Source organism: Ascaphus truei, chromosome 3, assembly GCF_040206685.1.
Source record: "Ascaphus truei isolate aAscTru1 chromosome 3, aAscTru1.hap1, whole genome shotgun sequence".
Lineage (NCBI taxonomy): Eukaryota > Metazoa > Chordata > Amphibia > Anura > Ascaphidae > Ascaphus > Ascaphus truei.
In genome coordinates this window covers 365,309,733-365,337,585 of record NC_134485.1, presented here as the reverse complement: position 1 = coordinate 365,337,585, position 27,853 = coordinate 365,309,733, and the positions used below count along the sequence as shown (strand labels likewise).

Below are 27,853 nucleotides of genomic sequence, written 5' to 3'. Positions count from 1 at the left end.
GGACGGGAGGGGGGGACGGGCAGTGGACGGGAGGGGGGGACGGGCAGTGGACGGGAGGGGGGGGGACGGGCAGTGGACGGGAGGGGGGGGGGGACAGTGGACGGGAGGGGGGGGGGACAGTGGACGGGAGGGGGGGGGGCAGTGGACGGGAGGGGGGGGGGACAGTGGACGGGAGGGGGGGGGGGGACAGTGGACGGGAGGGGGGGGGGGGACAGTGGACGGGAGGGGGGGGGGGACAGTGGACGGGAGGGGGGGGGGGGGACAGTGGACGGGAGGGGGGGGGGGGACAGTGGACGGGAGGGGGGGGGGGACAGTGGACGGGAGGGGGGGGGGGACAGTGGACGGGAGGGGGGGGGGACAGTGGACGGGAGGGGGGGGGGGGACAGTGGACTGGAGGGGGGGGACAGTGGACGGGAGGGGGGGTGGGTTGCTTAAAATTTCCGTGTCCCCCTGTTTGTTTATCCGCTCCCCCCTCTCTCTACGCTCTTGCCCCCCCCCATGCGTAGCTCCGGTCCCCACCACACACAGTGTCAGAGACACACACAGTGTCCCACACACACACAGTGTCCCACACACACACAGTGTCCCACACACACACACAGTGTCCCACACACACACAGTGTCCCACACACACACAGTGTCCCACACACACACACACAGTGTCCCACACACACACACACAGTGTCCCCCACACACACACACAGTGTCCCCCACACACACACACAGTGTGTCCCCCACACACACACACAGTGTGTCCCCCACACACACACACAGTGTGTCCCCCACACACACACACAGTGTGTCCCCCACACACACACACAGTGTGTCCCCCACACACACACACAGTGTGTCCCCCACACACACACACAGTGTGTCCCCCACACACACACACAGTGTGTCCCCCCACACACACAGTGTGTCCCCCACACACACAGTGTGTCCCCCACACACACAGTGTGTCCCCCACACACACACAGTGTGTCCCCCACACACACACAGTGTGTCCCCCACACACACACAGTGTGTCCCCCACACACACACAGTGTGTCCCCCACACACACACAGTGTGTCCCCCACACACACACAGTGTGTCCCCCACACACACAGTGTGTCCCCCACACACACACAGTGTGTCCCCCACACACACAGTGTGTCCCCCACACACAGTGTGTCCCCCACACACAGTGTGTCCCCCACACACACAGTGTGTCCCCCACACACACAGTGTGTCCCCCACACACACAGTGTGTCCCCCACACACACAGTGTGTCCCCCACACACACAGTGTGTCCCCCACACACACACACACACACACAGTGTGTCACACACACACACACACACACACACAGTGTGTCCCCCCCACACACACACACACACACACACAGTGTGTCACACACACACACACACACACAGTGTGTCACACACACACACACACACACACACACACACACACACACACACACACACACACACACACACACACACACACACACTGTGTCACACACACACACACACACACACACACACTGTGTCACACACACACACACACACACACACACACACACACACACACACACAGTGTGTCACACACACACACACACACACACACACACACACACACACACACACACACACACACACAGTGTGTCACACACACACAGTGTGTCACACACACACACACACACACAGTGTCACACACACACACACACACACACACACACACACAGTGTCACACACACACACACACACACACACAGTGTCACACACACACACACACACACACACACACACACACTGTCACACACACTGTCACACACACTGTCACACACACTGTCACACACACACACACACACACACACACACACACACTGTGTCACACACACACACACTGTGTCACACACACACACACACACACACACACACACACACTGTGTCACACACACACACACACACACACACACACACACTGTGTCACACACACACACACACACACACACACACACTGTGTCACACACACACACACTGTGTCACACACACACACACACACACACACACACACACACACACACACTGTGTCACACACACTGTGTCACACACACACACACACACACACACTGTGTCACACACACACACACACACACACACACACACTGTCACACACACACACACACACACACACACAGTGTCACACACACACACAGTGTCACACACACACACACACTGTCCCACACAGTCACACACACACTGTCCCACACAGTCACACACACACTGTCCCACACAGTCACACACACACTGTCCCACACAGTCCCACACACACACAGTGTCTCCCTCATAGTGTCACACACACACACACACAGTGACACACACACACACACACCTCTCCTTCCGGCCGCCGGCATCTTAGTTACTCCGCGAGGGAGGAAGGGGGTCCTTCCGGGCGCCGCCATCTTAGGCGCCGCATGGCAGCTGCAGGCTGCCTGTCCCCCCGCCGGGGAGTGGGGGAGGTGAGCGCCGGGGAGTGGGGGAGGTGAGCGGAGCGCCGGGGAGTGGAGGGAGGTGAGTGGAGCGCCGGGTAGTGGAGGGAGGTGAGTGGAGTGCCGGGGAGTGGAGGGAGGTGAGTGGAGGGAGGTGAGTGGAGCGCCGGGGAGTGGAGGGAGGTGAGTGGAGAGCCGGGGAGTGGAGGGAGGTGAGGGGAGCACGAGGGAGGTGAGTGGAGCGCGAGGGAGGCGAGTGTGATGGGGGGGAGAGGACAGAGAGAGGTGTGTGTGTGTGTGTGTGTGTGTGTCGCCGAGGGGGAAGAGAGTGGCAGTTGGGTGACGTCAGACCCACCAATCTGATTGGCCAGAGGCTGAGGACCAATCAGATTCACCGCAGATAGCACTAACCATTCGATTTTATATATTAAGATTAATAAAGCAAATCAAATAATTGACATTTAAACCCTCATGCTGAAGAGGCCTTCAGCAGACGTCTAAGAGTAAAAGTGACTAATTGTAATTCATTTTTGTATGACCTTGAAGTAACTTAGAAACTAATGTGATCATATGGTAACTAGCAAATAATTTGTATGTCGTTTCAGAATATCTTAAAGTGAGATCACATGACCCTGAAGAAGCGATTAGACATGATGTTATTGTGTCTATCGTTACTGCTGCTAAAAAAGATCTTCTGCTCGTCAATGATCACCTACTTAATTTTGTCCGTGAAAGAACATTGGACAAACGGGTAAGGCTGCTGCCGCTACTAAATCAGGGTGGGTGCTGTGGGAGAGTACTCCCAAACTCTCATGTATTAGAAGAAAAACTGTAGAAATGAGAAGAGCACAAACACCCCTCTATGGTGCAGATAATTTTATTTATCATAGCATAAAAACATAAAACTTGGGAATGATTCCCACACTCATTCTTAGGCGCTACATTCAGCACTTGGACTCAGCATTTTTTTGGTTATTAGGCGTCAGTTTTCTCTTCTCTTGGCAGTTCCTGTATCTCCCCTCACTCCTTTGCTACCTGTGCGTCGGGACGCGTGCAAGTGTGCACGCGTCCGTGTACTTCCGGGTTACACTTGGGTTATTCTGCAGTGCAGGGGGAGGGATTCCAGGGGATTTCAGGAGGCTCTAGCAGACACTATACACTGCGCTGACCCTGCGCCTGTCCACAGGTAGCCCTACGCGTTTTGAAAGGACTCTACTTTCTTCCTCGGGGGTATGAGTGCAGCCATAACTAAAATAATCTGCACCATAGAGGGGTGTTTGTTTGTGCTCTTCTCATTTCTACAGTTTGTCTTCTAATACATGAGTTTGGGAGTACTCTTGAAGAAGGGCTCCCACCCTGATTTGGACGATTATGTTTTTTTTTATCTTTAACAATCACTACTATTGGTAATTTTTATCGGTAATTTTTTTTATAATATTGGTAATTTTTGTACATTTTTAGTGCTATTTGGATTTTTCAATGCTTGTTTTGAAGTATGGTAATCTTCTGCTGAGATATGGTACTGGTCTACTTTCTACATATAAGTAAAGTCAATTTACATTTTTCTGCAAAATAAGTTTGGGGAGTAATATGTGAGCTAGAGTCTGAGATGCATTGCTCGAACCTCTTTGGAGGATTTCCTAAAAAGATATGAATCTAGTTATGCAAAGCTCTTGAAAAGGAGGTTTAATCGACGGTGTGCATTATTGCATTTGATAGATTGTAACTTATTGTTATGCGCCTTGGAGTTGAAAAAGAAAGTCCGCATTTGAGTCAGAGCAAGAGCTACTTTATCTTGTCGTGGACAGAAGGCAGCCCAGTGAATGTCTGAAGGGGGTATCTGAACTGATTCAATCATCACGGTATGGTCTCATTTTATATGAAGTAAAAACTCACAATCTGGGGGTTACTGTGGTTGCAAGGTATTGGTGCCCAGAGCTTCTACCTGTTCAATGGAAATGCTACATTCACCTGCTGTTTTTAGGCCTAGATCCACAAAAGGGTGGCAAGCTTCACAACACTTTTTTACTCCCATTCACATGAATAGGAGCCGAGATGTGCTAAAGCTTACCACACTGTTGTGGATCTGGGCCTCAGTGGTCTTTATTTGCTTTGCTGAATTTTCAACATAGATGAAACTGGGCTCAAGGTCGCAAAGTTGGTGAAACATAAGGAACTTGAGACAAGTAGATGCACATTTAATTTCATTTTTTTTCCCCCTCAAGTGGAGAGTCAGAAAAGAAGCAATGATGGGACTTGCTCAAATCTATAAGAAGTATGCCTTACAGGCCGAAGCCGGAAAAGAGTCTGCAAAACAAATTTCATGGATTAAAGATAAACTACTACATATATATTACCAGAACAGTATTGATGATCGGTAGGTTCAATGTCTGTATAATTTTGTTTGTGATCATGCTTAGATTAGTTGACTGTCGATGCACGGTCAATGTAGTTACCTACAGACTAGTTGCTGATTGTAGTTAATGTAATTGTATTAATGCATATTAGAAACATCTACTAGAGATCAGCCAGTGATTCGGATGTAAGATTTATTGCATACATTGGTGTCGGGGGGAATGTCCATCTTCTGTGCCTTTCAGTGGGGAAGTATTTAAAATGGCTTCCCCAGGCAAGGGGGCTTATTAGACTTGGTTTATGCATGGGAAAATATATATACCATCAGTTAATCATAAAAGGACATTTTATTTATGACGATCTAGTAGTTTAAAAAGAAAGTTTTACTTTTGATAAGCTTATATATTTAACATAGCAATATTTAGTAATAAATATTTTCTTAGAATACAGCATATCTTTACCCATGCATTTTGGTTGCTGAATCAACAAAACATTACCTGTATGGTGCCAGATGATCCTTTAACTATTCAATCTGTTTTGTGCCATTTTAGTTCATCTTCTTTTGGTTGTTTTCAGATCTATCAGAGCTGGTGTATGTCAGGATTTGTATGTTAGAATTGGTTTCTGTCGTTGGAAGAGTTATGTTAGTAGTTTTTAAGTCATAGATACATTCGAAATTCTCTTCTGAAAGCTAATTGCTGCAAAGTCACATACATTGTCTTAGTCTGTACCCCAAAACTTTAGTTTGTCGTGACTGATATTGTTCGTTCTTGTACATGAGGGTTCTGTGATTACATTTTAGAGCATTGTATTGCAGGCTTCTCAAGCCTATTGCATCCTGGGCTATTGCATCCTGAATGAAGGTCAACACTTTGTACAGTAATAAACAATTGCAAGTCAGTCATACTGCGTGGACATAATTGTCTGCATTTTTTTTCTATGGGAGTATGGTTTTTTTTTTAAAAAAAAATTTGTGTTTTTTTTATTGTGATCTTTTGATTTTTACAGGTTGCTTGTAGAACGGATTTTTGCTCAGTACATGGTCCCTCACAATTTAGGAACTAAAGAACGAATGAAGTGCTTGTACTATCTTTATGCAACATTGGATCTAAACGCTGTGAAGTAGGTTTTCTTCTGTTCATGTTTTTCTCTTAATGTTCCTTTTTTTTTTAAAAGTAGCCAGAACAGTATTTCTAGATTAGCATTGTAGCAACGAACAAATGTAAACACAGTTTGGTGAAATGTCTTAAAACATTGTTTTTGTTACCACAATTTACATAAATTGGGTTCTTGTTAGTTTCCTCAGTATTCCAGAACAAACAGCACTTCACAGTTTAGACATTAGAATACATTAACTGCTTAAAAAAAGTATTTTTGTGAAGGCTCATGGACGTTGAACAGGGGGGCGCGGGGGGGGGGGGTAGTATCCCTCTGCTTTGTTTAAATCTCCCGATCACGTGGGCCATGACGCAAGAGACTTTAAACATAGCCGCAATGATACCGGCACCCCATAATGGGGTCTGTAACTCAAAAAGCAGGAGGTCTCTGGACCTGATGTCAATGCGATTCAGCTCCGGAGACCCCCTGCTACTATGCTGTGTGAGTAAAATAAAAGCCCCGCGATCCCCTGTTAGAGGCGCGCAGGTAGAGTGACATTCAGTCTATCTCTTAGTGCGCATCTCTTAGACAGGTGAAGCCCGGTAGGATTCACACAGCGCGAATCCCATCCAAATGTAGGGACCCCGATTGTGTTAAGCCGATGGGCCATTAAGTCTCCCCACTGCACGGTGCGGCTTGGGTTCAACAGCGGGCAGCGACTGGCTGAAGCAACAGAATTGCAGACTGCATGTGTATATGTATGCCTTGTGTTTTCTGGCAACAACTTTTTGTGTGCTTGTTTTGTTTATTTTTTTTCCTCCCTGGTTTGTTTGATAGAGCGTTGAATGAAATGTGGAAATGTCAGAACATGCTGAGGCATCACGTTAAGGATTTGCTGGACTTGATCAAAAAGCCAAAAGTAAGTATTGGGTACATCCAGTGGTAGAGAAATCCTGGTCGCCCCAGGTGCCTAAAATGTCCACCCTGGCACCTGTGCAGTGATGACTGACCTGTCAATCACCGCTGCGACAGCAACATCCAAAGCCAGATATGGCGTGCTGGGACCGGCATTGTTGGTGATGGATAGGTCAAGTCACCGCCGCTCAGTGAGGATGGCGGCAAAAAGGAATCGGAGAGCATGCAGCATAGGGCTCGGGACGGAGCTAGCCGAGGGCTTGGGCGGAGCACCTTTAAAACAAAGGTTTTCAACAAAAGTAAAGGAGAGCATATTTCATAGAAAAGTGCTAGAACAGGTCATTCTCTGAAGCTGGAGGGTAGCAGGCTAAGGGAAAATGTGAGGAGGTACATCACGGAAATGGGAAGGACTCATAGAAGAGCCACCTTACAGAGGTGGTAAGCTAATACAGCAAGGGAGTTCAAACATGCTGCAGTAGATGCAAGGACATCCTAAATACGAAAGAAAGTGAATGATCAAAAGGTCTGAGGTTTTACAAGAGCTCAAATTTGATGGGAGGTGAGAACCACTTGGCCCACCTACTCTACTCATTTTCCTATGTTTTTATGCATTAGAACCCTTAATATTGTCATATATATATATATAATCGTGGGTTTATATTTTTATTACTAAAGAGACACTGCTTTTTATCTTACGTTTGCAAAGCTAAAGTAACAGTTATGTGGAGTAAGATTGTGATCTTTAATTGTTCTTTTTGCTATCTAGCCTATTCAGTGGCTAAGGCATCGGTGGCACTAAAGTTTGATGATTTTTAATGGTCTCACACTGAAGTCCTCTGAAAGTTTGCTTTTCATCAAACGTAAAAAATAATGCAAACAAATAATACTGGTTTATTAAATGTATCGTTGGTTTAATTTGAGTTTTTTACTCAAAGATGTAACATTATCCAATATTTAGTTCCCTGCTATTTTAATTGCAGGTGGGAGGTTTGGAGAGGCTCTTAAATGTCCACTGTTAATCATAATTTTAGTTTGGTTTTATCCACAAACTTCTAAATTGCAGACAAATCTCTGAAGTGCTGCATTATCGTAAAGTTGGGAATTGTGGTTTAGAAACCTAGGTGTAACAGGCAACTTTCTTTTCAGCTTATTAAGAATTGCATAAAGTTATGTACTATGAATATATGCAGTATAATCTGTTCTTGTTCATAAAAAGCACAGCCCATTTACATCTGCTGAATATTTTTGTATTTTTCTTGTGATTTTCAGACAGATACCGGCAGTAAAGCTATATTTTCAAAAGTGATGGTTATTACAAGTAAGTTTTTGTAAATAGAACCATTTAAGGGTTTTCTGATTTTATTTAATTTAATGCCTTGTATTCTTAAATTGTCAGTTATCATGGGCCCGCCAAGTCTAAATATTGAGTGTGCCAATCCGGCCTATTGCAGTTGAAGTGCACTATTTTTAACTCCGGGGACAGCCAGGTTCCCGAGAAACTTACTAATTTTACTTGGCATCCTCAAGTTTAAAACAGAGCTGTTTAGCTCTGGTGGATTGCTGCTTTAAAGGACTGGTTTTCATCTGCATCAGCGTTTCTTAACTTGGCTTTATTTGTTTTCAGGAAACTTGCCAGATCCTGGCAAAGGTCAAGATTTTTTAAAGAAATTTACACAAGTGCTAGAAGAGGATGAGAAAGTCAGAGGCCAGTTGGAGAAACTTGTCAGCCCTATGTGTTCATGCAAGCAGGCCGAAGTTTGTGTGGTAAGAAGCATCTGTAGAATACTATTTGGCACCTGGAAGGATTTGCTGTTTTCCAAAGATACTTTGATAAAGAAATTCTGTTTTATATTGCAAGGGCCCTGTCGGATAATAACCCTTCATTGCTGTAGTGTGTGTTGGTTCACTCACCACATCTAAAAGGAGTGTAGAGTTAGTTGGAAGTTATAACTTTTACCGTGAGTTCATTATAGATGAGATTTTTGGTGTACATGGCTTTCATATGTACAATTGGAAGACACAGAGCAGAGACCAGTGATGTATAATCTCACCCGTGATGAACTCTTGTCTGTTTTATTTTAAAATGTTTCACAACCTAAAATCTACATTTCTCCAGTACCCCTACTACTAGAACTTTGACGTTCGGGTCTGGAAGAATGAAATGCACTTGTTTGCGTGGAGATAATTATTTGACGTTCGGGTCTGGAAGAATGGAAGTGTAAATTATAATTTGGAATCTTGTGTTTTTAAACATTTGCATTCTTGTTTTAGAGGAATATCCGAATTAGTACACAGATTACACGCTAGCAGAAAGTCAATATCTTGAAAGACTTCACTATTAGTATAACAGAGCACAAATCTAGAGGTTGACTTCCTGTTTATTTTATTTTTAAAAAGCTGCTTAATCTGTTTCTGCATTTTACAAAGTGATCTGGACTATTGGTCTTTTCGAAAGCCTTGCATTAATTGTGAATCTTTGCCTGGTTTCAGCATGCAGTAAAATGCTACGGTTGTAATGTCTGCATTAATCAGGGGAATTGAGTCTAGCATTTGCGGCTACATTCCCCAGTAAATGATTGCGGACTTGGAAGAAAAGCATATTAAAAACCATATGCTGCTTAGTCCAACAGTGTTTCCATTAATTTTCTTACTGCTGTTTTAGACCGAAGCCATGGGAGCAAAATACATAATCCAGATGTTCTGAGAACCAGTAGGAAGTTGGCATATGAAGTAGTATAAACACAAAGTAGGAAGTAGTGCTGCTCGGAGTACGGTCGTTACCAGCCGCATCGTGTCCTCGACTAAACCTGTGGGTTGATTCTGCACTTCTTTAGTTCTCCAAAACCACTGCAATTAAAAGCGGTTCAGTATCTCTCTCGATTTTTATGAGCATATAATTTTCTTCGTGTGGTCACATTTTACTTTCGCCATATTAAGTTATGCAAATAATTACAGGCTTTATCCTTTGCCGCTGTAGTGAAGTTAAACATCCCTTCTAAACTTTTTAGACTATTATTGGACTTGATACTAAAGCAGAGAAACATTCAATACTTTTGTAAAATTCTAGGTATATAAATGAAGGGCAGAACATTTGTTAATGGATCTCTTCATGCCTGCTATTTTTAGGCTGCAAAAAAATAATTTTTGGAAAAAATAAAATATATGCACCACTGCAACTGTGGAATAAATAAAGGTATAAAATGTTATTAATTTTATTTATGCATTTTTAAATTAAAGCGTGATATTACAAAGAAATTGGGCAATCCAAAGCAACCATCAAACCCATTTCTAGAAATGATCAAGTTCCTTCTGGAGAGGATAGCACCTGTGCACATCGACACCGAGTCAATCAGGTAATTAACCTCTTTCCCTTCATTTTAGTCGGGTGCATGGGAAATAAACCTTGGACATATTTTGGGTTAACAAGTAGCATTCCACACACACTGCACTTTTCTCTGATATGAAACAAAATGCATTGCAAATTACAGAATAACTTGTGTTCAACGCCTATACATCTACTAGAACTTTGTCTGCCACAGGATATTAATGTTTATACATGGATCTCATTTACAATTGGATTATTTCCAAGTTGGGCTATCTTTTTACCGCAACCCATATTTCAGTGCCACACTATTAAAAAGAAGCAAAATGTTTTCATTAGTTGAACTATCTTAATGCTTGGCAGTAAAGCAGATATCCGATTCCCAATATATTCTCGTGCTGATCTTTTTATTGACGATTCTGCTGTAAGTTGTCCTTCCCCCTTCCCCTCCCATCCACAGATTTTAAGTAAAGATCTGTTACTGTATGACCTCATGCTCCTTAATTGTTATGAAAATATACGTATTACTTTTCCCCTGTAAAGTTCCCTTATTAAACTGGTGAATAAGTCGATAGATGGAACAGCAGATGATGAAGACGAAGGCGTACCCACTGATCAAGCAATCCGAGCAGGCCTTGAATTACTCAAGGTAAACAGTTCTGCCATCAGCTTGGTTTCATGGAAGCTTCTGCAAAATGAAGAGCAATGCATAAATGTATAAATATATATAGTATTTTTGTTTTACACACAGTCCTCATTGTTATGATGGTTCTAAGCTGCCACAACTGCAGTATTTCTGCAGGCGTTGCACATTGGAGCCTTTATCCCTCAATGTTCTAACCATGCACATTCTCAGGATGATGGAAATGAGACTGGGGCCCAAGGAGAAGAAACCGCTCCAGCGAACAGTTAGACAAACGAGGGGAGTGGCAGGATAACACTCTATGGCGTTGACACAAGCACAGAATATTTTGAAGAATCCTCACTAACCACAATGCGTTTTGCAAAAAAATCTTCATCAGGGGGTCAGTGATAGGAACCACTATAGTACTCTTATAAGCCATTCACCGTAATGAAATCCCTAACAGTTCATTAGACCCTAAATTATTTCAATGTTGTCTCTTGTACAAATGAATAATACATATAGAATGCTGCTGTATATCAGTGCTTCACATGCTTTAAGGTGCCATATGATATTGTTAATAGTGTATTTATACACATACTAAGCTGAATACAAGAAACATAATATCAATTTTATAGTTAAATGTGAAAGCCCAAAATAAATTAATTTCCCCCCCCAAATGCCCCATATAATTATAGAAGTGTGGGTGCGTGTACAGTATATATACATCTATTAATTAATTATTTGTTCTTGTATAGCGCTGCTAGTTTTACGTAGCACTTTACAGAGATATTTTGCAGACACCGGTCCCTGCCCCGTGGAGCTTACAATCTATGTTTTTGGTGCCTGAGGCACAGAGAGATAAAGTGACTTGCCCATGGTCTCAAGGAGCCAACACTGGTAATTGAACCAGGTTCCCCTGCTTCAAACTTAGTGCCAGTCAGTGTCGTTACTCACTGAGCCGCTCCTTCTCCCTAATTATAACTATAGAGCCATACAAATCAAATGTGCTGTGCTTTAAATTAACTTGTAACAATAGATCCAAATTGTGAGCTTTTTCCTGCCGCTCCCCTTGATTTGTTTGCTGGTTTTCTGGGGAGGAGTTACTCCTTGGGTCCACTGCCCCGAGGATACCCTGCATATTGCAGCTGCTGTGGTTCAGAATGATCATGGCAGGGCAAGTAGAGGACTGTGTAATCCACACACTGGTGATTAATTTTCTCTGAAAAATAATGGAGCTTCTGCAAAATGTCTGTTCTGCATGGCTTCTTTTATTAAATGTGCATTTCCATGCCGGGTATAAAATGGTTGTTTTCAAATAGCCTACCAATTATGTCAGAAATGTAAAGTTTGAGGAGCAACATTTTTTTTCCAGTTTTCGTATTAACACTTACAGTACATTTTGTATTGATTGTGTTACCCTTTAAAAAAAAAAAATAGATCTATTGGCTATATCACATAAGTGCGTTTTCTGCTGGCCTTTCACCTTTTCACAAATCGACATTTTTTTGTTCAAATTTGATATCGCCAAAATATATCTGTATTCTTAAATTTAAAGTGTGCAGTTTATTGATGTTCTTATCAAAGCAAATTAAGTAGTATTATGGAACAATTACACTGTCAGCAGTTTTCCTGATTACAATTTAAGGTATCGCCCAAAACATTATTTAGCCCTTGTAAGAATTACTCAGTTTCTCTGAAAGATTACAAGGCTGGAGATTTGTGGCCCTACTGCCAAATTAAGGTGGGATTATTTTGAATGGACTTGTTTTTTTCAGTTATACTTAACCACTGCAATCTCCTGTATGTGTGTGTGTAGGGAGCAGTGGGAATCTGTTAAACTCTCTGGACATGAAATAGACAATTTTTCATACACTGTGTTGATACCTGTCACTTGACCTATTCAGGATCAGATAAAATGTTACTCTAAGATATCAAGGCAGTAGGTGTAAGGGTATGTTTTTTTACTTTTAAAAATAAATTATATTGATCTTTTTAATCATGCTGTCCCTCATAGGCTGTTTCTGTTTTGTAGGTGCTTTCTTTCACACACCCAATGTCATTCCATTCAGCTGAAACGTTTGAGTCCCTTTTGGCTTGTCTGAAAATGGAGGATGAAAAGGTAGCGGAGGCTGCACTGCAAATTTTCAGGAACACGGGAAACAAAATTGAAGAGGACTTCCCTCATATCAGATCGTGAGTTTGTGACAATTACTGTACTTTATTTTATTTTTTTGTTGTTTAAACGCCAATGTAACTACTATTTGGGGGAGAGAACGTTTAGCATAGAGAGCAGTTTTTGTGTAATCAAGTTTATGGGATTCTGTGCTCCACTTGATAGATGGGGTCATGTAATCCTGTTGCATGTATATTTATTTGCAAATGGTTTACTAAATGTGTTTGAAGTGCGTTTACCTGCTATTTGTTGTTGTTAAGCACATTCTTCTAGTGAAAAACGCACAATTAAAATAGTTGGACATAATCTTCCTGTTACAAAAAAGGTGTAAAAGAGCCATAATGTTCTGTTTCAATGTGCTTTCTATACTGTCGCTTTTGAATACACAAAACTGGTAGTTCTACCACCTAAGGTAAGACCCTTAAGTTAAGAACTTCTATTGTGCGATACTGTACATAATGTGATAATGCAAGCTTTGTGACACAGCTACTATTTTTGTTTATAAATGTCTAATTATCTTTACAGCCTAGTGGACAAGGTGCGCGATGTGTAGTCTGGCAAAAATGCACCTATTATTTTGAAAATAGTAAACCGTGCAATTTTAAAACTTCTTGGTGTTTTTTTTTTTGTTGTTTTGTTAGAGCTCTGCTTCCAGTTTTGCAACAGAAAGCTAAAAAAGGACCTCCTCGTCAAGCAAAGTATTCCATTTACTGTATCCATGCAATATTTTCCAGCAAAGAGACACAATTTGCTCAGATGTTTGAGGTAAATATTAAGCACAATATTGAGTTGCTACATGTTGCATATCACAGCTCAGATGTCCTGTAACATGAAACATTTTTCATCTGCTTAGTATGACCCAGTTACTTATTTACAGACAGACTGCATATTGTGGTGAGCAAATGAGTATTCATCACATAGTTAAAGCAGCAATCTCTAAATACTGTATTGCTTCTTATTTGCAGCTGTTGGATTAGGCGTAGAGAGATCCTTTTCCAATTGTGTCCTTTGTTATTTCCAGCAATGCTACCCATTTAAAATGCAGTTGCTTCATTTTGAAAGTGTGTATCATTAAATCTTCCTGACCGTCATTTTAAACCAGCAGTTTGCATTCGCACACAGTAAGATAACAGATTGCCTTAAACAAAATGTCAGAAATAGCTGATCACTGCATGGCCTCTTTTTTACTACTTTATTTTCATGTTATGGGGCATTGTGAACACCATTGTGTATTTTATGGCTTCAATTTCTTTTTGTTATGGGGGTTGTGCCTTTAAATATAATGTAGTTACGGTTCTCCTAATATTCGTCTAAATGAATTATGCAGGCTGCTTTGGAGTGTTCTTCTTTATATCTCCCGTGGTACTTGTGTAGTGAAGCAGGGAAATGTAGTAGAAAAGGTGATTGTTACCATTGAACAATGTTGCTGAAAGACAATTATAATATACATGCATCCGCTTTATATGTAAGCAGCTGGATTTGTCAAATGACAAAATTATGCAATTTAGGTGTCAAATGTGCACTTGCTGGAATCCTTTACCAACGTAATGTCATTTGACAAATCACCATGTAATAATCAAATCACAATGAATAATCACTTTACCAATCTATTTAGATGGGGGATAGAATTTCACAGGTGCCGAATGGTTTATGGATGAGATGCCTAACTTCCTTACCTACAATACATGAGTCTGAACAATACAGTTCATGGTAGAAACTGCAGCTAGTATGTAATCATGGAAATTCCTTCACTGATTTCCTATACTGATGTAACGGTGTTTCTGGCCCGGCCTGACCCACCCAATCTCACATTGGCCCCTGTGGTCTAACCGGACCCCATTACAGTGTAGATATGCCTGATGGTGCACCTGTTGGCTACAGGACTCCTGAGTCTCCCGCATGATGGTGTGTGGGGAGGACCCGTCAGACAGGCAGCTGAGGTAGTGTACTGAGTCTCACCTATTTCCAGTGCAGCGCCTCCACCTCACCAGGGCCCCTGCGTCCGCATGGGGATGATCCTGACGAGGAACTCCTCGGTGGTGCAACCTCCTGTGCAATCATTGGACTCTCACACACAGGGGTTTCTCTGATCAGCTCCATCTTTATTGTCACGGTGGGCATAGCTGCCCTCCACAATGGGTGTATTTAGCCGATCATCTCGCCCGTGCTCCCCTTTGATAGGTATGTCACCTAGATGAGGGATTCACTATTCCCGCAGGAATCACTGCCCTGTGCCAGGTCCCTGGACACAGTCTCCCATGGAGTTACTAGAACATAACTAACACTCTGCAGAACTTGAACTCCGTCCTGAACCTTGTAAGAACTTTCCAGCAACTGTACTCGCCTTGAACTCTGACAGAACTAACTCTTGACACAGTGCTGTGCCTTATGTAACTTCTGAGGCTGACACCCCTCTGACATCACTAACCATGGAGTCAGAACATGTGACCAGTCCCATCCATACACAGGGCACCCCACCAGGGTGTGAGGGAAAACCTCCATGATTACTGCTGGCATGCCCACACTTACCAGGCCTTACTGCCAGCAGGAGAGATGACTGTAGGCATTTTACATGACCGCTACACTGATTTCTGTGGTGGTGTAATTAGACATCATTTTAATTGTAAAATCTACTTATGTTTTTATTTTTCGAATTATTGTGGTCAGTCTTTATTTAAAGTGAGTTTTGTCCTGTTATGAACCTATAAGCCGTATCTGCTGAAATATGTTACGGTCTTCGCAGCCTTTTTTTAAATGCTTTTGGGTTTTTTTTAGCATTACTTTTGTCTTTTTTTTCTATTGCATTCTGAATAAGCTTTCAGTACATATTTGTTTTTCTGCTTTTTGGTCAGAATGGTGAGTAAAGTTTCAAGCTTTAATCACAATGTGTATATCTCGGAATATAAGCAGGATTTTTGATGTGCTTTGTATGTATGGGTTGGAGTAGCCTTCTGAACACCCATAGCAGGAAGTGGAATTGATACGGTTATGATGAAACTCTTCTGTCTTGAAATATTTTGTGCACGATCCGTATTAGAATTGTTGATCCATAAAATTGTCACTACATGTAAAAGTATGATATTGTATCTTCATATCGTCTGTAATTTATGACTATATTTTGACTTTAAAATGTTTGTTTCCCGCCCCCCCCCCCCCCCCCCCTCCTATTTTAGCCATTGCATAAGAACTTGGACCCCAGCAACCCGGAACAGCTCATCACATCACTTGTTTCTATAGGCCACATAGCTCAACTGGCACCAGATCAGTTTTCTGCCCCTTTAAAGTCGCTGGTTGCAACTTTTGTTGTTAAGGATTTGTTGATGACCGACAGGGTAAGTTTGTGTTCTAATTTCCTGTGGTTTTTTTAAAAAAAATTTAAGACTACTAAATCTAGAAAAAATGGAATGATTATATTCTTGGGGTGTTTCCTAGAAAGTACACCAAATTGCAGGGAATGTATCCTTCATGGAGAGCATCAACATGTTCCAAGGTAACAGAGCCAGAGGCATGCAAAATCGGAACAGATAGTGAATTTCATGCAGTTTGGTGTGCTTCCAGAACGGAACACATTTATTTATGTGTGTTGGAAAACAAAGTGAAACTGGCATTGTCTCAGTGGGTTATTGGTGATATATTGAATGGCTGTGAAGATTTTGGTCTTTTTTTCACACCTTAAAATGCCAGTTATTTTAAATTGGCACATATCTTCACTATCTGTGTTTACATGCTTCAAGATGACGTTGCAAATTGAAGTAGAGGTTAAAAAAATACTCCTGTTTTCACCTCACTACAATAAATGTAAAGTAGTTGCGATGCTCTTTATAGTTTGTTTTCTCCGGTAGTACTTTGGGACCAGTAGACAATATATGTATTTGTCCCATCTCTGCTAGATATTTATTTTACTCATACAACACGATTTTTTCCCCCCTAGCTTCCAGGCAAAAAGACTACAAAACTTTGGGTTCCAGATGAAGATGTGCCACTAGAAATACTTGTTAAAGTGAGTAAATCTAGTATTGTGTTAAAAATAATTGGCTTGTGTAAACCATTTTTTTTCTGGTGCATCTTGCTACACTGAATGAAGGCAAATCTCCTGATATAAAGGGGTTAATGTTGGTTTCGGTACGTGTTATTATTGGCTTCATGGTAATATTCTTTTATCTATTACATTCCAATAGTTTTAATGTAATTTAAACAGGGTTATTCTTTAAACTGCGATTGTGCCGCCTTGTTGCTATCGCGCAAACTCACATTTAAATTTGAATGATTACAGATTGGCATGATCAGTTTAATGAATAACCCCCGCTAAAGAAGTTTTGTTTTGATATTAAGTGACATCTTTATAGTCACAATATTAGTTTCGTTTTTAGTTTGCGTCTCCTATGTTTTTATTATTATTCAATTACTTTCCAGAGTTGTCCCAATCTTCAAAAGTGGGGACAAAAACACTGTCTCAAACTACAGGCCAATCTCACTTTTCCCAATTCTATCCAAAGTCATGGAAAAATGTGTCCACTCCCAATTAAGCGATTTCTATACCAAGACAAATTTCCATAGCCAATTCCAATCTGGCTTTCGTCCCAAACACTCCACCGTAACTACCCTGCTAAAAGTTTGCAATGAAATCCAGTGTGGAATGGAACGGGGACAACTCACTGGTGCAGTATTCCTAGATTTTGCAAATACTTTTGACACAGTTGATCATGTTATCCTGCTTAACAAACTCCAGAGCTCTGGAATAGGGAAGTATGCTTTAAACTGGTTTCAGTCCTACCTATCAGGAAGATCCCAACATGTGTCCATCTCAGGCTCTAACTCCAACCCCCTGGATATCACCTGTGGTGTCCCGCAAGGCTCTGTTCTGGGGCCCCTACTCTTCTCAGTGTTCATTAATGATCTTCCCACAGCTTGTAAGGAAGCCTCAATACACATGTATGCAGGCGACACAATCCTATATGCACACAGCAATAGCCTCTCTGACCTTCAATACATACTTCAGTCTGACTTTTTGAAACTCGTAAACTGGATTTCCCAAAACAAATTGTTTTTAAACACTGACAAGACTGTAACAATGGTGTTTGGGACCAAGACTAAATTTGTAAAGCTTCCAGTGACTGAGCTCCTGATTAGAACCAACGCTAACACCACCCTAACCCCTGTCACTAGTTTTAAATACCTGGGCTTATGGTTTGACTCCCACTTAACATTCGGAATTCACATTGATACCCTGACAACCAAGACCTATACCAAACTAGGGGTACTTTACAGGAACAAATCCTCCCTAAGTCTCCTGGTCAGAAAGCGTATCGCACAGCAGATGCTAATGCCAATTATTGACTATGGAGACATGGTATATGGCTCAGCACCTCAAACCCACCTTAGCAAACTTGACACCCTCTACAATTCAATTTGTCGTTTTGTTCTCCAATGCAACTACAACACACATCACTGCAATATGCTCAAAGAACTAGATTGGTCATCACTAGAGTCTAGGCGCAAAGTTCACCTTTCCGGTCTTACCTTTAAATTCTTCATGGGCAAGCTACCCAGCTAATACAGAAACAAAAGAAAAAAACAGCGCAAAAAACCCATAGTGTAGTATATTAAAAATCAATTTATGGGGTAAAGAGTGAGTGTTGCACGTACATCAATATAAAAATTACACAGCATAACATGTTAGGGACATGTTACCACTCGGCGGGAACAGCAGGACACGGACAGATGTAACTGGAACGTCCTTCCTCTGGTCGCTGGTATCCAGGATCGGTAAGTTCAACTCTGCTTGAGAAGCCTTCCTGTACACTGAAGATACTGCAGCCGTCAGTTCAGAGGGGGTGATCTCCTGATCAGTTCCGGGTTAGTCCGCGTGTGCGTGTGACGTCATCAAGTGGCGTCCCTCTGCCGGTCGCATCTCACCACACTGGGTAGTATTTCGAGTGAGCAAAAAGTCCCGAACGAAGCTGGTGCAATAAATTAAAGCCACAATGGGAACGAATAAGAAAAATAAAGGAACGCGCCCTCTACTACGCGTTTCGTATCGAAATACTTCTTCAGGGAATCTGAACAAGCTATCTGAACAAGCTCCTCACCCCTACCACTTGCAGCACTTATCATCTGAGATAAGACTCCAAAAGACTGTTCAAGGTCCCAAGGCTCAACAAAGTATCCGGCCTCTCCTCCTTCTCTTACAGTGCACCCCAAAACTGGAACAACCTACCAGAGACTCTCACATCCACCACAAGTTTAAGTTCTTTCAAATCTAAGGCTGTCTCACACTTTAATCTGGTCTGTAACTGTTTCATACGCCCATAATATATATTTTCTTTAACTATGCACGCAATGTCTTGTATGTAATGTATATTTATGTAACTGTTCATTTATGTAACTGTATTTGTAACCATGTATTATTTGTTTTACTCTGTGCCCAGGACATACTTGAAAACGAGAGGTAACTCTCAATGTATTACTTCCTGGTAAAATATTTTATAAATAAATAAATAGTATCTTTAACTTCTCAACAGAAGGGAAACACAAGCAATTATTACACTTAAGCCTGGAAATTAGGTTTGAAAGACTATCACTTATTTGGTTACACAACCATTAATACTGAATCTTCCTAGGTTTCTTAGCGCTCAATGTGACTTTAAGATGCACATAGTGTAGCATGTTGGGCTGACACATTTTCCAGCTGACATGCATACAGTATATAGATAGAGGTATGTTTAAATTTTGTACTCCAACCTAAAAATGTAGCAGAATTATAAACATTGAGTCTACCAAATTCCTACAGCCGGTTATAGCCAAATTAGAATGGCCAACCCACTTCTGTCCTAGTTCGATCTCTCTATAGATTTATTTGACAGAAAATGATGAGCTCTATATAGGAATGATATGCTAAATTTAATTTGTTAAACAGAAGGCTTCTCTCTATTTTTTAAGAAATCCAGTAAGTTTTCCAATATTTGTTATTTTCAATGCTTTGAAGTGTTTTAATCTTTACAAACTCTTGTCACAAAAGATATTGGGTCAACTGCTGTGAATAGAGAAGGAAATTGTTAATCCACACTTTCCTTTTTGCTGTTTTTGTTTAAATGTATGCAGCCATTAGGCAAAGGAACATTATTACACAAAGCTGAAGAAAATGGAAACCTATTCTTCTTTGATGGGAAACAAGTGAAAAAAATGTATTGCATTCCTCGTTACATATCCGACTAGCATGCTCTCTATCACCTTTAAGACCCACCTTAAACCACACCTGTTGAAGGAAGCATGAGTAGCTCCGTGGCTGATACTTTACACACATACATAAAGCTTGGCCCCCTGCAGACGCACTTAACAGAACGCCCTCCTACTGTCTCTGTACGTTCTTCCTACCTACCAATTAGATCGTAAGCTTTTCGGGGCAGGAACTTCTTTTCATAAATATTACTTTTATGTCTGAACCACTTCGTCCCATTGTGTTTGTATTTGTTATTTATACGATTTTTGCGTGTATTACTGCTGTGAAGCGCTATGTACATTAATTGCGCTATGTAAATAAAGACATATATACATACATAGCCACGTTTACACATTTAATTGCTAAGTGGGACTATCTTAAATATACACTTACAAATGGTCCTGCAGAGATTTTTTTTTTTAAACTATTTATTTCTTTGATTTGTTTCTAATACCATCCAATACCATCTGCCTAGGGGCAGATTTGCTTTTACAGCCAACATTTTGCTGTTTAATTGCCGTATACTGAAGAATAAAACCATAGTAACTGTGCTTATTTGTGGGAAAATGTGAATTACAATTCTGATGTATGCAAAAAAAAATCAACGGAGCATCGCCTTCAACAGGTGTTTTGTTTGTATTTTAATAAAGCGTTGTTTGAAAATAGGTTCATGGTCTCTTCTGTGTGGTTCCCCCTCCCCCCCCCCCCCCCCTTGTCTCTTACTCTTACGGATTCTGCAATAGTTATTATTATTTTTATTTTGTCAAACAATCTTTGTTGCAGTAGCAATTTTTTTTGAATCTGCATTGTTTTTTCTTTTCTATAGATTCAAGCCATTAAGATGATGGTACGGTGGTTGATAGGAATGAAAAACAACCACAGTAAATCGGGGACCTCCACATTGAGACTGCTAACTGCAATATTACACACGGATGGAGATTTAACAGAGCATGGAAAGTTAAGGTATTTGTTTAGCAAGTTTCATTTTAGTGAGCTCTTTCCTAAAATAGCTGTGACAACTTTTCAAGGTCTCCCATCAAATATTGAACTCTGTCTTAGGCCTGCCATACATGCGGGCAACATGCGGCCCGGGAAACTAATGCGCCCAATCCTGCTTTACTATCACAACACCAAAGCAGGATCCGGCGGGCTTAGAACGGCCGCTGTGGGGGACAGGTCAGTCAGAGGTTATTGTGGCGGGCAGAGGAGGGGATCGAAGAGTGTGTAATACTCGGCATGTATGTATGTATGTATGTCTTTATTTGTATAGCGCCATAAAATGTACATAGCGCTTCACAGTAGTAATACATGTCATATAAATAACAAATATAAATAACAGATCATGGGAATAAGAGCTTCAGACATACTGTAAAAGTAACATTAAGGAAGGAGTCCCTGCTCCGAGGAGCTTACAATCTTATTGGTAGGTAGGGAGAACGTACAGAGACAGTAGGAGGGAATACTAGTAAGTGCGTCTGCAGGGGGCCAAGCTTTGTGTCATGTGTCCATGATTATCCACAGTGCTATTCATATACTTCTTTAAGCAGATGTGTCTTAAGGTGGGTCTTAAAGGTGGATAGCGAGGGGGCTAGTCGGGTATAGAGGGGAAGGGCATTCCAGAGGTGTGGGGCAGAAAGTGAGAAAGGTTTAAGGCGGGAGAGAGCTTTAGATACAAAGGGGGTAGAAAGAAGACATCCTTGAGAAGAACGCAAGAGTCGTGATGGTGCATAGCGAGAAATTAGGGCTGAGATGTAATGAGGGGCAGAAGAATGTAAAGCTTTAAAAGTGAGCAGTAGAATTGAGTGTGAGATACGCGATTTAATCGGAAGCCAGGAGAGGGATTTCAGGAGGGGAGATGCGGAGACAGATTTAGGAAAGAGTAGAGTGATTCTGGCAGCAGTGTTTAGGATAGATTGTAGGGGAGACAGGTGAGAGGTAGGAAGGCCGGACAGCAGGAGGTTGCAGTAATCGAGACGTGAGAGAATGAGGGCCTGAGTCAGAGTTTTAGCAGTTGAGTAACAGAGGAAAGGGCGTATCTTTGTGATATTGCGGAGGAAAAAGCGACAAGTTTTAGAAACGTTTTGAATATGAGAGGAAAATGAGAGAGAGGAATCAAGTGTGACCCCTAGGCAGCATGAGGGCTCTAGCACTGTGCCTGCCCTTGTTCACCAGGAGGTCAATGTCATGGCACGGGTGAGGAGTGCCAGTGTCTGTCAGTGAATGAGGAAAGCTCAAGAAAAAAGGAGTGATGTTATAACGCTGATATATATATATATATAAGACAAAGATATAAGACATATATATATATATATATATATATATATATATATATATCAGAGGAAAAGCAACCTTTAAATAGCACACGGACATAGATGAAAGTGTAACAAAAGAAATTTATTAAAGTGAATAAAACAGGGGATAAAGTTAAAAGGTGAGGGGGGCTCAACACTACCTAGACAATGTGGACCTGGAGGCAAGGGTCTAAGTTAAGATCCAAAGCAAGACATATACAGGACACAGGTGGCTTTGTCTAAGCACACCTGCGTGACAATCAACCTGCACTGAGATCTTGTGACCACATATAAAATTATTATACCATATAATTGATGCAATGGTTACATATTGTGGGTACAAAAGTTATAAAGGGAACAGAGTGAAAAATACGTCACCGCTCAGTAAGTAGATGTCACAGACAGAAAGGTGGGTCAAAACTCCATGTCAGGTGGAAAAAGGTAGGGGCCACCCTCAGCAAGACTCCCACTCCAACGCGTTTCGACGGGAAACTGTCTTCTTCTGGGAGTGGTGAGGGGAGAAATGAGCTAGCATTTATAGTGAAAATCATAACAGCAAAAATCGCCCCAAAATTACTAGAATTGCAAGCAGCTGTAAGAGAAGGGAGTATCTGCAAGTATGGCAGCGTCATAAGGTCTGTTGTGCGAGGATTGCGCATCTCATTGCTCAGCTGTGACCATGCAGCAAGCTTAAGCCTATAGAGAACCGTGTTAAAAATGGTTTTTGAAGCAAAAAGTGGCACTGTGCTCATTTGCATGTCATTTCCCAGAATCCCTTGCTGCAGTGGAAGTGCTGGGTGATAATGGTGAAAGGCGGGGTTGCAGACCTGCCTAAGACATGCAAATGAGCATACAGTAGTATTTACATTTGCATATTTGCTTTGCTGTGGAGGGTTTTTGTCACTTTTTTTTACTCACCATTACTTAACTAGTACGGTAAACCCCATTGTGACGGTAACTTTGTGACAGGCTATTAATAATACACACCAAAAATATAACTCGGTTGAACTGAACGAGGCTTAGATATGATAAAATATAATTTATTCCTTGAAAAAGGTGAACACAACAGATTATACAAATAACAGACAAAATATAGCACTTAAAGGTTAGGACAAGAAAGCCATCAGGATACAGGATGGGCCATTTCTTCCATAATTCAGGTTCAGATGTGGACATAACGACAATACATGAAGACAATTGAGTAAGGGTTGAATATGACGTATATACCATTTCAGCCCTTTACTCTTAACCCCAGGCGCCGAGCTGGCTAGGAAAATCTCTTTGAAGTAGATTTTAAGTGTGAAGTATGACACTCCCAAACCACTCAAATTCCTTTGTTCCTGACCCTAGTATAAACAATCAGGGCAGTTAACTTTTGATCACCGGGCTATGCTAAATCTTTAGGATGCTCTTCCTGCCCTATTAGCATAGCAGATGGAGTCTGCATTTTCAGAGCAGATCCAAAATCCCATATTCACTTTAATATCTTCACATATTAATAAGTTCCGTTCTGGTGGGTCCAGTGGGTCGAAATCTGCCAGTTTTTAATGCCTACAGTGACCCTACATATTGGCCAAATTTCAACTCTCTGCGACCTCCTGAACCGGAGATACAGAAATGCACTTTAACACATTTTTAAAATACAGGATTCTTCCCTTTAAAAAATGAATCTCTGCTTTTCACTCGTTCCCCATTGAAAACAACGGGCTCCGCCGCCATGGGCTTCAATGGAGCAACTCTGCCGTTGCAGTCAATGGGGCTCCCCGCCATAGGCTTTCAATAGAGAAACCGCCGCCATTGAAGTCTATGGCAAAAACCACAAATCTTTACATTCGCCCACACTCCGTCGGGTTGGTCGGAGAGGGCTGGGAAGGGTCATGCATAAAAGCCGGAACCTTGGCTACATTCCACCCAAATCACATTCCTCTGGTCATTCCAGAACCGGAGATATGGACTTACATTTTTCATCGTTTCACACTTAGTCGTTTTTACGCCACGTGGCTTTTCCCCATTGAAATCAATGGCCGGCGCCGGCATTGACAATGCATGGCGCACTCCGCCATTAGATTCAATGGGACCTCCGCTACGCCATTGAAGTCAATGGCGCGACCCTCCTTCTCCGCTCGACCCCTTACGGGGGTCTCTCATTCCTGGACCCAGTGTGGATCGTGTGGGGGTTCCTAGGAGCTAGGGGCAAAAAGAACTTTATTCACAGGGGCCCTAGAACCTAAGATTCCCACGCCAATTGTCTTTGAACTTGACCGAAGTGATTAAACTCTTTTCAAAGACAGGTAGTATAGGATATTCAGCGCTCGTGCTGCAGATGTATGGTAAAGGAAAATCCCCTTGCTGCAAGTGTGTGGAGCGTCTCCCTGAACAGCTCCCAAATCAAGGTGATCCCCCCTGAAAAGGGGGGGGGGGGCACCCTGAAAAACAAGAAGAAAAAGTGCACACAATGCGCACCAGGGATTAAAAAAGTGTAATTTATTAATAAAAATATTACTGAGGGGATCCAACCCCACCTCAGTTGCAATGGTTATACAACTAGGTACAGTTTCAATAAACATGAACCCTAGGATACATATATAACCATTGCAACTGAGGTGGGGTTGGATCCCCTCAGTAATATTTTTATTAATAAATTACACTTTTTTAATCCCTGGTGCGCATTGTGTGCACTTTTTCTTCTTTTCAAAGACATTGTATCCGCTTTTGCGGCCTGCGGTTTGGATGGCTGCCAACCTGTGCATCAAGGCCGGCGTTGAGGAATCTCCATTGAAGTCAATGAGCCCATTGACTTACAATGGGAAACCGCCGCTCCTCCTCTCGGACGCTACCTGCTGGTCGTCGCTGGAAAACAGGTTCAAAACCGCTACTTCTGCCATTAGAACGCATGGAGGCTCAATGGCGAACTATGGTCGGCTGCAAAATGGAGCCTGAAAAGGCGGGAAAAGGGAACAAAGGGCTATAATCACTAAATTAACATTAACCCCTTCCCTCCCGCATCAACCCTAGTGTATGGGTGAGTGCAAACACCAGGATAACACAATACAGTTATACAGGGGAATAAACATTTGGATACTGAAGCAAGGCAAAAAACACATTAGTGGACCTCAGTCCAGTTAACCCCTTGCTTCCCAGGTGAGAGAGGGTGGCCAAATGGGGTGTAACCCCTTTAATCCCAGGCCAAATCCTCTCTCTCATGACTCCCATCCTTTAGCTTCTGTGCATACCCAGTTAACCAACCCCACACTGATGAGACCCATTAAGGTCGAAACAGCTGTCTGTGGGTGGGTTTTCTGGCTATGCACCTTAACCCTGGCTGTGCTCAAAGCTGTGACCATGCAGCAAGCTTAAGCCTATAGGGAACCATGTTAAAAATGGTTTTTGAAGCAAAAAGTGGCGCTGTGTGCTCATTTGCATGTCATTTCCCAGAATCTCTTGCTGCAGTGGAAGTGCTGGGTGATAGTGGTGAAAGGCGGGGTTGCAGACCTGCCTAAGACATGCAGATGAGCATACTGTTGTATTTACATTTGCTTATATACAGTGGTTGACAAATCACCAAAAAATCTACTCGCCACCTAGTACCAAACGTGTGCTGCTTGGGCCAATATTTACTCGCCCGGGGGTTAAATCCACTCGCCCGGAGCGAGCAAATGTATAGGTTTGTCGAACACTGCTTATATATATATATGTATGTATGTATGTGTGTATATCTGTGTGTGTGTAAGTATGTGTGTGTATGTATGTGCAGTGTTCGGCAAACCTATACATTTGCTCGCCCCGGGCGAGTGGATTTAACATCGTGGCAAGCTCCTATTGGCCCAAGCAGCACACGTTTGGTACTAGGTGGCGAGTAGATTTTTTTGTGTGGCGAGTAGATTTTTTGGTGGTTTGTCGACCACTGTGTATGTATGTATATATATGTGTGTGTGTGTGTGTATGTATGTATATATGTATGTATGTATATATGTATGTATATGTATATATATATGACATGCAAATGAACATACAGAAATATTTACAGTTGCTTTACTGTGGAGGTTTTTTGTCACTTTTTTTACCCACCATAACCTTAATAATTGTGGTGAATACCTAGTCTAGTCCCAAACCAGCTTAACCAGTACAACCTACCTCACACTGATGATACCCATCAAGGTTGAAACATGTCTGTGAGTGGGTTTACTGGCTTTGCATCTCATCCCAGCCTCTGTCTAAAAGCTGTGTTTAAAACAGTATGCATTGGCTTGAGGATTTGCTTGCGTAATACGAGCTTGAGACAAAAGGTGGCACTGTGTGCTCATTTGCATGTCATTTCCCAGAATCCCTTGCTGCAGTGGAAGCGCTGTATGCTGGGCGATAATGGGGAAAGATAGGGTTGCAGACCTGTCTAAGACATGCAAATGAACATACAGTATATATATATATAATTTTGTTAAAGTTAGTGTAACAATGTAACCTACTTGGTTAGGTCATGGGCCACTTCCTCTTTTTTTTTTTTTTCCCATCCACCCCTCTGGGACGAGTCTGATTTTAAGAATTGTCCCCCAACATATTCTGATGTTGACGGGCCTGTTGAAAATCTATCCCATCTGGTCAAGCAGAGCACTGTCCCACTGAAGGCACACGCTAAGATAGAAACTTTAGAGGCAGGACCTCCTAGAACTAAAATGAATGAAGGGCTGTGATATGTTTAATCTGGTAAATAGAAGCTTTTCCTCCCCCACCCTCCTTTTTCCATTTATTTATTAAGAAATTCAGCTAGTGTTTTTCCATTTCTTTATTTTATGTCTACAAAGTAACCAAATACCTTGAATTGTTCTGTCTTTACATTTTTCTCTTTTGTGACAAGACTAATCTCTTATGAATATTTAGGCAAATAGTGCAGATTAACTATTTGTAAACTAGAAGTGGATAGAAACATATTCTTATTTGATGGGAAACAAGTGAAAAAATGTATTGCAATGGTGATTTTAACCTTTTTAGGGAAGCCAATTACTTTACCAAGTTAAAAAAAAAAATGCCTTACCTGCTGTGTGTGTCTGCTATTTACCTCAATTAAAAAAACACAACTGTTCTCTGCCTGTGTATCCATAGAAAGTACAGGAAGTCAAACTCCGGGTATTATCAAGTAACTGCAGACAAGTTCCAAGGCCTATAGGGTTCTTTACCTTAAATGTTAACCAGGTTTGGACTGATTTTAAAGAGCCATTCCCGTCTAATAAAATCACTGGGTCACTAATTGCAAAGGCTCCCTAACGGTCCCACAACTCTTAAAATAACTTGGTAATTCTGCCTACCACTACATCGTATTGCCCCCTTTCATGCTGACCACCACCCAGTGAGGTCAGCGGAATCCACATGGCCGGAACCCTAAAAAA

At 42.0% G+C, this 27,853-nt stretch overlaps 1 protein-coding gene across 1 annotated transcript in view; it reads left to right on the top strand.

Moving 5' to 3' along the window:
* PDS5B (PDS5 cohesin associated factor B) overlaps positions 1-27,853 on the top strand; it is a 104,294-nt gene that overhangs the window by 51,811 nt on the left and 24,630 nt on the right. The window contains exons 11-23 of the mRNA XM_075592136.1: positions 3,080-3,225; positions 4,700-4,851; positions 5,838-5,951; positions 6,765-6,846; positions 8,112-8,160; positions 8,467-8,606; positions 10,080-10,195; positions 10,708-10,813; positions 12,822-12,982; positions 13,604-13,727; positions 16,136-16,294; positions 16,894-16,962; positions 21,008-21,144. Of these exons, the coding sequence (XP_075448251.1) occupies positions 3,080-3,225; positions 4,700-4,851; positions 5,838-5,951; positions 6,765-6,846; positions 8,112-8,160; positions 8,467-8,606; positions 10,080-10,195; positions 10,708-10,813; positions 12,822-12,982; positions 13,604-13,727; positions 16,136-16,294; positions 16,894-16,962; positions 21,008-21,144 (1,555 nt within the window). The remainder of the gene's footprint in view (positions 1-3,079; positions 3,226-4,699; positions 4,852-5,837; positions 5,952-6,764; positions 6,847-8,111; positions 8,161-8,466; positions 8,607-10,079; positions 10,196-10,707; positions 10,814-12,821; positions 12,983-13,603; positions 13,728-16,135; positions 16,295-16,893; positions 16,963-21,007; positions 21,145-27,853) is intronic.